This window comes from Cyprinus carpio, chromosome B2, assembly GCF_018340385.1.
Source record: "Cyprinus carpio isolate SPL01 chromosome B2, ASM1834038v1, whole genome shotgun sequence".
Taxonomy (NCBI): Eukaryota; Metazoa; Chordata; class Actinopteri; order Cypriniformes; family Cyprinidae; genus Cyprinus; species Cyprinus carpio.
The window spans coordinates 26,675,256-26,686,267 of NC_056598.1; the positions used below are offsets into that span (position 1 = coordinate 26,675,256).

At 38.4% G+C, this 11,012-nt stretch overlaps 1 protein-coding gene across 2 annotated transcripts; it reads left to right on the forward strand.

Annotated features, from left to right (window-relative positions):
• The first annotated feature begins 7,636 nt into the window (after positions 1 to 7,636).
• LOC109111649 (secretogranin-2-like) lies at positions 7,637 to 10,713 on the forward strand. 2 transcript variants are annotated; one of them, XM_042718926.1, is made up of 2 exons: positions 7,637 to 7,775; positions 8,368 to 10,713. In XM_042718926.1, exon 2 carries the CDS (start codon positions 8,373 to 8,375, stop codon positions 10,140 to 10,142), a length of 1,770 nt encoding a protein of 589 aa, XP_042574860.1. In that variant the 5' UTR covers positions 7,637 to 7,775; positions 8,368 to 8,372; the 3' UTR covers positions 10,143 to 10,713. The 2 variants fall into 2 exon arrangements, with proteins under 2 accessions (XP_042574860.1, XP_042574859.1); XM_042718925.1 differs by lacking the exon at positions 7,637 to 7,775 and adding an exon at positions 8,108 to 8,247.
• Positions 10,714 to 11,012: the final 299 nt, after the last annotated feature.

Genomic DNA, 11,012 nt, shown 5'->3' on the forward strand with positions numbered 1-11,012 from the left:
AAAAAAACATACATAAAGGTACAATTAAAGCCTAAAAAAAAATTCGAAATTCTTGCAATTTGAGTTTACATTTCATAATTAAGATTTGTGTGTGTGTGTGTGTGTGTGTGTGTGTGTGTATGTGTGTGTGTGTGTGAATCCTGAGTTTACATCTCAAAATTATGTTTTTTTTTTGTTTTTTTTTTACATGGAATAAAAAAGGTTTTTGTGTAAAGTATAAATGTAAATTATGATATTTTTAAAAACAATTATAAAATTTTATGTATAGTATCAGAGTTGCAAAAATGATGGGAAAAAGTTAAATTGCGATATATATCGTGCAACATGCCAGTTAGATTTAGTATATGTGGTATATTATTTTTTAAATTCAAATTCATGTGTTTTGGATGAAACTGAACATGTTTTTTTGTGCTACCTACTGGACATTTTACTTTGAAAGAGTCGCAAAATGTGCAAGAAGAAGCATAATTTGCACTGCAATTTGCAGAAACTTCACCACAGGCATGTTTTTCCATTGAAAATATGTTTTGGATCTGGTCTTACAGTTTTTGGACACAACCATGATGGAATTCCTTACAGTACCATATAAATGCGATAAATGACATATCAGTTTTGTATTCAATGGTATAACTGTGTGTAAAAAACAGGCCGGAAACATCAGAATCTAAAACACAACACATATATGCTGATGACCAGCAACTCTAGTCTCTTCAGCAGAGCACTATTCTCAATATCAATGTGGCTTAAAGACTGTCCCATCTGAAGATCTTATTTTAAAAACTAAACCATCTGCTAGAAAGTTCTGAAGGTTTCTGAATGTTAAAAAAAGGTGACAAACTGTTCCAGAACAAAGTTGAAGCAGATGGTGTTGGGCTTATCACAGCAGTAAATGTGGCAGCTAACCAACACATCTGACCATTGAACATGATGCTGGTCATTCGACAAAAGCACAAGGTCACCATCACATGTAGCCGTTCAGACATTTCAGTGCTCAAAAGAGTTCTGAAAGGGACAGAACAGAATTGAGAGCATAGGAGACTGCAAGAAAGAGAGAAAGAGCAGGAGAAACCGGCTGAAGTCGATGTCCATTTCTCCTCATTAGGGATACTGATGATGTATTGTTAGAGATAGAAAAATGAAAAGAGCCTCTGCTCCACACACGTAAGAGAACACGTCATTCAGTCTCATGAGTCAGAGAAAGGTGAAGGAGGAGGGAGAGGATGAAGGAGAGGGGGCTAATAATAAGATGGACCAGAGAAAAATAAACAAGAAAATGTAAATGAGAAGGGTTTGGATCTTCAGAATTATGTATTTTAAAACAGTGCAACTGAGTTAGTGGGTAAGAACCCAAAAATGGGTTCCATGTCTGTTTTATTGGGCTGTGAGTAGTAGAACAAAAACAGTAAATAATAAAATTATAAATACATTTTTAGAATATATGTGTCTAGAAATTATTTAAAAATCATTATTAATAATTATTAAAAACAAATGAAATAATGGAATAAAATTAATGGAATTATAAGCATTATTATTAAATAAGAGCAAAAGTCAAAATAAAATGCAAAATAAATAAAATAAAATATTATTAATGTTTTTATAACTTTGTACGAATGCAAATAATAATACTATAAACAGAACAAATAAAATTAATGGAATTAATTATTTCATTACAAATGATAAAACTAATTATATCATAAAAAATAAAAATTACAAAATTATTTCTATACAAAATATTAAATTAATATTATTTTATATTCATGCAAATGATAAAATTATAAAATTACAAATAAAATAGAAAATAATAAAATAAAATAATTTAAATAATAGGCTACATGATAGTATTTTTACAATAGTAGAATTGTAAATAAATAGACTATTAAGGAACATTTGTGGAGACTGATACCACTATATTTTGTTGTAGTGTGACAAACATACTACAAAAAAATATAATATGATCAGTAGGAGAAAACATCAGAAGGAATGAGTTTGGAACAACATGACATGACTGACATTTTTGGTGAATAATTTCTAGTCGTTCAAGCAGTTAAAATATGGCACTAACAATGCAGGGTCATGGGTTTGATTCCTAGAGAATATGACCACTCACAACAAACTGAATCCAATGTAAACCACTTCGAATTAATAAGTATCTGCTGCATACATTAATATAATGGATCTATTCCTTTAATTCAGATTCTATATTGAATGAGAAGACACCTGAATCGTTCTTCGTTTTCTCCTCTGCAGGAGCTTGTTTTTAAAACAGAGTTGTTAAAAACAAACCCTAGGATTTAACTTTCAAAATCTGCCTTATTAAGGGAGGGAGAGAAAGCAGGAGACAGATAGAGAGGAAGAGATAGGCTAAACGATAGTCTTCTTGTCCTTATTACTACCCCACTGCCACACATGCAGCCTCTCACTTCAGCACTAACAGAACAAGTGAATGAGAGAGATGAGTGAAAGACATAAAGCAGAAGATCACCATGGAGACAAGAAGTCAAGCAAGACAGAAAAAAGATAGAGAGGAGAGATTAGGGGCCTTTAGATAAGCATAGAGACATTATAGCCTAACTCCCAAAGACAAATCACAATGAGATCTCCTTAAAGTCAACATGAAAACTGACCCTATTTACTTTTAATATAGCCCCCTGGTCTTATGTAATGCTGTGCTCCACCTCTGAAACGATTTTCAATTTCAGCTGCCGCCACTGATCTCTTATCTTATTTGGCTTCACTTGGAATTGCATCATGTTATGGAAATTAAATTGAGTGGAATATCTCAGCTGTTGCTTCGACACATGGGTTGATAATGTGATTAAACGGAAAGTTTTGGTTATGTTTCCTGCTTCTATTATCACATGTGTCTCCATGTTAGCACAGCAGCAGAAAACGCTTATCATTTCTGTATTTAAGTACACGGTACTGTCATTTTGTCATTCTTTCAACCATCATTAATGTTACATTATGTGGTATTTACGGCAGGCGCGAGAACAAAAAAGGAGATTTGATGTCAGTTTGCATACTGTTCTTCCGATAATATGAAAATGTATTCATTAGTTCATTTATATTAATGAATGGATTCTGATTGGGTGTTGATGCTTTAGCTGAAAAAAAGTTATTCCAAAAATGTGTCATTTTTTGAACTTCCTTATTCTGCTAGAATTAAAATGATTATTAAAAAGTGAATAGTTATTCAGTAGTTATCGTCCTTCATGGTGCATTAATAGGCTAGCCTACTTAAATGAAACTTAACTGAAAAACCCATTGAGTTATAAAAAGCAAACTCTGAGCAATATAAATTGGCCGTTCTGCTGCAAGCGTGGGTATGCTAATGCATAAAAACAAACATCTATGATGAGTCATTCCCACATACTTTAGTATCTGATATATTCTCTCCATGACACACACAAACTGCTGTGTATCGAGGGCCATTGCGCTGCTTGTTGGTTTCTGTTGACTTCGGAATTACAACCCTTGATTGAGATTCCAGGAACCACACAATGCTGCTGTCAATCTCCCCAGCAACCATAGGGAAGGAGAGATGGAAAAAGTGAGAGAGAAATATAAAGAGACAGAGATATGGAGAAGAGGAGCAGCATAAGGCCTGCAGATTGTAAAAAAAATTAAAAAAAGAACTAATTGACTGATAGATTTCATTGCTTGTATAAGAATGACAGCAGAGAGACGATGCAGCCCTCCCTTTCTATTATCTTTGACATTCATACTCTCCACCTCCTCCCTTCTTCCATCCGCCATGCCCATCCTAGCATGCTGAACACAGCTCTGGGTAACTGATGCTTTCATTGAGCCAAATCAAATCAACAGCCTTCAGAACATGCCAAGCGTGTAATCTCTACTCAAACTGTCAGTTTACAGAACCGACAAAAATCTGCTGTATTCTCAAAGCTCTAGGCTCCTTCAATTCAGCTACATTGACATAATTAATGGTTTTAGTACATAAAATATAGTAATGATAACATTTTGAGTTAGTAAATTAAACAAATGCTAAGTAACAATTTTCTGCGATGAACATGATACCTCAAAACATGAGCATGCTATTACTCCTTTAAGTGACCAAAACCATGCTAAATTGAGACCAGAAGTATGACTTCTGGACTTTGACGTCGAAGGAGAGACCTGAGCCGTATCTAGAGAGAGACTCACTGTTTATCCACCCACACAAAGCAGAAAATATGTGGCTCATGTATGGTCACTGGCCATATTTATAACTGTGAAATCAGTATTAGATGTAAAATATTGTCATACATGTGAAAATCAACTGAGGACTGAACAAATAGCTGTAACTGGGCTTAGAGAAAGATAGGTTTTTCAGCTGATTAAGGCATAATACAAGACTTCTTCACCTTAGCAAAAAAGCTTCTTTTTTTTTACAAATTTCATGAGAAAGTGTGACATGCTCAAGCAAAACAGGCATTATTTATGTATATGCATCCCAACATTACTGCAAAGATTTATTCTTAAAAAAACTGCAAATGGAATGAGATCAAAAAAAAAAACTTTCTATCATGACAACTCTCTGAAGATTTTAGCCTGGTACTGGATATGACAATGTTAATGTATTTGGTCTTGGTGGAATAGATCTGCTACGCTGCTGAATTGCCACTGCTGGATATTGCTGTTGTAGATTATTGCTGCTGCTGGTGGTGCAAAGCTTGCTACTGCGAATAAACATGCCGATATGGTGTGAGTGTTTAAGACATACTGCTGCTGCACAAATAGCATATAAAATAACGGTTAACAGATCTATACAGGTGGAGCTGGGGAAGGTGGAGGGTTTCAGAGGAACTCTGAAAGCGTGCTGCGAATTGCTCTAGTGAATGCTAACCAGCCATATAAATGAAATGCAGCAAGCTCATCGGCTGTGTATGCAATTCAGTTTTGCGTGTCAAGTACATTTATCTTGTTTTTAATATGTTTAGAAAATCAGACAAATTGTTTTATTGTGATACCTTAAAATGCATGCTGTTTAATATACCTTATTTTAGCCACTCTACTGGTAACAGGTAAAGAACTACACTAAAAAAAAAGTCCAGTTTCATGTAAAAACATAAAATCATTCATTCCTGCTTTGCTCATTAGTCCTAATTAATGTGCAGAATCCTGTTTATACCAAGAGAATCCCTCATCAAGCCTCCTACACATCTCTTGGCCTATCGTCCATTACAGTCCACGCACACATGACTGTAACCTCCTGTTGACACCTCCACAACGCCTATTTATAGCCAACTCCAGCAAGACGTGTTTCAGAGTCATCTCTGCAGCGTTGTTTTCCCCATCCACTAGCCAGTCTCTGCTAGAACAATCATCACATCAACAGAGGGGATGCCCTAATATCATTAAAGGGAGAAAATTGAGAAGTTCAATGGGTTCTGGATTGATTTCCTTTTAATCTTACTGAGAAAGCAGGGAGGAGTTTTAGAAAGAGAATTCAGGAGAACACCTAAGACTCCTCCTGATTGCTAATGGAAGTCAGAAGATATGTATTTTTTATGAATCAAGAAGAAAAAAAAAAATAGAAAAGATTGTTTGGTTTCACAGCCATGGAAACATCCCATAATGCACACACACACAGGCTTATGACTCATCCGACCGTGTGACTGCTCCACTAACGTCAGGAGGGCCTGTCTCACCCCTCTCTCCCCAGAGTGCAGTCAGAGTCCAGAATCAGTTTGTGCTAAAAACAATATAAGAAATATATCCACTGTTCTGATTCTGTGCTGTAGGGACTAACATGCCTTTTTATATGGCTCTCCGGAGATTAATATAAGTTCCTGATGTTAAATTACAGCTTCTTCAGACTAGCATATTGGTTTCTGGGTTCTTTAAAGCACAGATGGTTTTCTAAAAGTTCTTGTGAAACTTACCTGTCATGTTGTGTTCTGGTCATTCTGATGCTAGTTAAGCGTTATCGCATTGGACTCACAGGTATAACAAAATTGATCATTTTGTAATTTTGTCTTAATTTTTTCCCCCCACTTTATTATACTTGTCTTGTTCTCCATCAAAAATGACCAACCCACAAAAAATGCTTATAAATTATGCTATATTATTAGCAAATATTGGATTAAAAATTTTTTCAGCCTGTTTTCTTTTTAATTAGCACAGGTTCTGTATTTATTTTTGGAACTGATTGATCCTAGGCCTCATCGAGCAGCTTATGCTCCTCTTCTTAAGTGCTAATGCACCTCACTGGCAAAAACGTCGACAAATAATGATTTTTTTAATTTATTTTTTCATTAAAAAACTGAGGTGCATACGTTAAGATCAATGAGGCTTATGATCAATCAGTTCCAAAAAGAAATACAAAGCCTGTTCTAACTGAAAAAAAAACAAGTTGACAAAAAGACTGAATCCAAGATTTATTGATAATACAGCAGATTTTTAAATTAAATTTTTAAAACAGGCCAGTCATTTTTGACCAGGAACACCAAATTAGGGAAAGGATTTTCAGCACAGCACAATGGTTAAATACCCAGGATAGCATGTCAAAAATAACTTAAATAGGCCCAAGTTAGGTGTTTTTGCAAAACAAAGTAAAATTCTTTTTTCATTTATTTTTGTACTTGGAATGTACAGCTAAAAATACTTCAAACTATGCGCTTCTGAAAAAAATCAAAAGGACAAAGCAGACACTCCGCAGAGACGTTTTGTCTGTGTTCCAGGAAAAGTGATCAAGTACAAATGAGTGTCATCTTGGCACTAATGTCACTAGGGCACATTATTCAGCTGCTGACAGGCCTCACCGCAGGATCTAATAGATGCTCGGGAATGTAGGTGTCTAGGGACAGTGGAAGAGATCCACAACCGGCAGATGTATAGGTCTATTTATCTGAGACCTTGCTCTCCCCGATGAGTCTCAGTGCGTTTGTGCGTGTGTGTGACTCATCGCCTGACGATTTAACTCGCCTGTGACGCCTATGTGAACAGAAAGACAGCGAACAAACCATTTTTACATCGCACACCTATGATATCCTCATTACTTAAATAATATTTAAGTAATAATAAGTAACTGAGGAATATCTGTAACAGAAATGTTTTGCAATTTAATTTACCATAGTTTCCGCACAAAAATGCCAGTACCCTTTTAAAAGGTACTAATATGCAGCTTTAAGGTACTAATATACTAATCTGTAACATTTAGGGGTAAATAAGGTATAAAGAAGTACCTTTGTTTGTGCATTAGAGTACCGCCTCAGTAAAAGCTTTGTGACCTTTTTTTCTGAATGTGTAGCATAATTAGCTTTACAATTGTAAAAATCATATGGCATTTCCTCTTTAGGAAGCTTCAGAAACATTCTACAGTCTTGTTTACATCTTATTTATAACACTCGCAGCTAAAACCAATTTAACAGTTTTATTGCATTATACATTAATACATTCACTGCATTGCAAAAGCGTTTCTGTATTTAGACAGAAACTATGGTAAAATTCTGTAAGGATATATGCAAACATAGGTATACATTTATGTTGTTCACAAAACGCACTATCCTCTTCTTTATGAATAAAACACACCTAAGACATTGACCAAGAGGTTAATGCAAGAGGTTCAGTTTCTCAGAGATGTGAATGGTTACCATCGGTACGAATGCATGCACAGTCTCGGTATTGCGTGAGCATCGGTGACGCATTGGTCAGGTGCAGCCTCATATAGAGCGGAGAGCTGTCCGGTGCTGAAACACAACCGAAGCGCATTGAGGCAACACGGAGGACATGCTTTTCACGCTCATTCACATTCTCTGAGCTCTACACAAAAGGTACGACGGTTCATTTTCATTTCTTTGTGTTCACAAAATGACGCTCAGTGAAAACAGTTAACGTATGCGCTAGTCTGCTTTGCGAGGGTTAAAGAGGAGTAGAGCTTTTGTTCCTTTTCTTTCCGGCTTTGCTTGATTAGATACTATCACTCATCAGCAGCATATCTCATCCGTGGTTAATCTACTCGATTTCGTCGCGAAAAGATCAGTGAAATGTATTCCAGCTAGACTGATATTTTAAATCGAGATTTGTTCTTACAAACATACGTGAAAATATCAATAGTTCTGTTCTCAGAGATCCGTAGCCACAAGTGAAAGGTTACCTTGACAACAGGCGGTGACTCATCCGGTGCTGTTGTTATTTAAAAACATGTTGTGTTCTCACTGATCTCATTGCCGCTCTGGCTCTCGGAGCGTCGCTTCTTCTCGGTCTGGGAAACAATTTTAGCAACTCTAAGAACTGATTTCATGGGTAGTTTAAACTTGAACAGAATTTTAGCTACACTACATGCATTTTGGTTTTAATTATCAAGGTTGCACCATAAATAAAAAGACTCCATGGGTTAACTGTTTTGTGCTTGTTTATCTCTAGGCGGTATGATGTTATCACTTCCGAAACTGTCCGCCGGAGGGGTGGCAGTCCTGCTCGTTACCCTCCTCCAAACACTAACTGTGCAGGGCGCCTCCGTGCGCCACCATCGCCTGCGAGGCGGAGACCAGGGTGGCTTCCTTGTTCCCAGCTCTGATATGATCAAAGCTCTGGAGTACATCGAAAGCTTGAAGCAGAGAGCCGATGGACCAGAGAGTCCAACAGGGGACTATGATGAGGTGGACAAATTCCGCTTTCTAGTGCAGCTTGCCTCCCTACAGGACGAGAACGCACCCACGCGTGAGGACGCCACCCGTTGGCCAGATAACAAGGTGCCACAGTGGGTTCGATCTCTGCTGCAGGTGCTTGAACAAGCTGGAGAGACTCCGGAAAGCCAGCCAGCGCCCGGAAATGAGCGCCGTTCTCACAAGAGCAGACGCCCGGTGGCAGACGCAGAGAGCCCTGCTGGAGACTACGGGGGCTTTGTGAAGCCGCACAAGAAGTATCCGCTAATGTTTGAGGACGAGGAGAATGGCAGGGACAGCAAGCGTGCAACTGAGGATTTGGACGAGCAGTACACCCCTCAGAGCCTCGCCAACATGCGCTCTATTTTTGAAGAGCTTGGTAAACTGTCTGCCGCGCAGAACCAGAAGCGAGAGAACCAGGATGATGAAGACGCCGAAGACGATGATGACCTCTACAAGGTTAGAAACCTGGCGTACGAGGACGTGACCGGAGGGGAGGAATGGGTGCCGCTAGAGGAGCAGCTTGAGACAGAGGAAGTAGTTAAAGGAAGCCGTGAAGAATACAAACGAGGGCTAGGAGATAACGGAGAGCAGGGCGAGGCCATTGAAAGACGAGCTAGCCCTACTGAAGACGATGACGAGAACCCAGACGATGACACAAAACTCGTGGACTACTACCTGTTGAAGGTCTTGGAGATGACAAACCAGGCACAAAAACGGGACCTGATGGAAGGAAGGAGGAGGCTACTTTCCCAACCCTCTCTAATCGACCCTAGGGCTATCAAACAACTGCTGTCGGCTATTTCAGTGAAGCTCCAGGTGCCTCCAGAGGATCTGGTTGGAATGCTCTTCATGGAGGAAACCAGAAAACAACAACAACGCCTTCCTGAGACCCAGGTGGCTAGGAAACCCAGCCAACCTCGGTTCAAGAGCCGGGTCATCAAGTATTACAACGGTCGACAGCCTGAAGTCACAGTGAGCGATATCCATCCTGATGTCAAAACTGAGGATATCCTGAAAGTCCTTGGGTTAGGGAATCTGGCCAACAAGAACGCAAAATTTTCTTTGCTGAAGCAAAGGCCCTACAAAACAGCCATGGCAAAGTACTTCAACCCCAGTGGAAGACGGGGACGCTTGTTCCTGTCCGAGTTAAACAAAGCTCCAAGCAAAAGAAAAGATGATTACGATGATGATGCAGTGGATGAGGATGAAGAGTCGACCTTCCTCGCAGCCAAACTCCTAACTGAGTACCCTGACACCAGCTCGAGCGATCGCAAGAGAGCCATCGATTCTACCACGAACGGACAGTTGCCTTATGAGTTGTATGAAGAGGCCATGAAAGATTTCTTTGATCAGGTTGATAATGGAAAAAACACGCCCACCAAAAGAGACACCCAAGGGAAAGAGGAGCCCGAGGCACCCCAAAAGTCGCCCACTCAAGATTCAGCACAGGAGACTGTAGATCAAACCCCACCTGTGCCTGGAACAGAAGAGGGTAAAGAGTATCACGGGAAAATGGTTGCAGGAATGTGAAGAGCCTGAACGTGTATTTTTTTCCTCCTGCTCATATTCTGACAAGTCCCACCCCTTGACCTTTTATCCCTTTGATATGGTTGCTACGGCTACATGAACGACTTCTGAACTGTCCAAATTGCAAACCGGTTGTAAGAAGCTCCTACTAGCCAATCCTGCTGCAGAAGGGACTTGTCGGAGTATGAAAGGGGAAAAAAATATTGCTTACTCGTGGGACATGCCTATATCTCCTCAAACGTTATTTAAAAAAAAAAAGTAAACAGTTTAAAGTGCTTTAGTTTTCATGGAATTCTATATGATGTAAATATATATGGTATATCAATGTGCAGGAGTTCAAGTGTATTTTATCTGTCGTTTATGAATTGGTGGTCCTCGAAATGTTTTCTTGTTCCTTTAGTTGGTATCAAGAGAATGTTGCTGTAGTCGTAGGACTCCGCTTGCTGCAATCTTTACAAGCTATTTCATTATCAAACCAATAAAGATGGATGTGATTCTCATTTATAAATCATTTTGTACGTGTTCTAAAGTGTGAGAAGAGAAACATGAATAAAGCATCATCGTATTATTTTTCCTTTCGCTGTATTGTGCTGCCTTATTACACTGAGCATGATTCACATAAAAAATATCATATTATGACTTAAAACAAGAAACATGAAACCCAGTCTGTGCTGGATCTTGAAAGAGAAGAAAAAATATCAATCACATATTAAAATTTAAATAAAAAGCCAAGGATGTCTACTTGATGATACGGGACCTAATACAGCACCAAACATAGTCTCATAATAAGAGATATTAATAGAAAACAAATCCATAACAGTGCACCAAAATAAACTGCTGGAGGGATTTTAGAGAGCACTGGATGCATTTAAT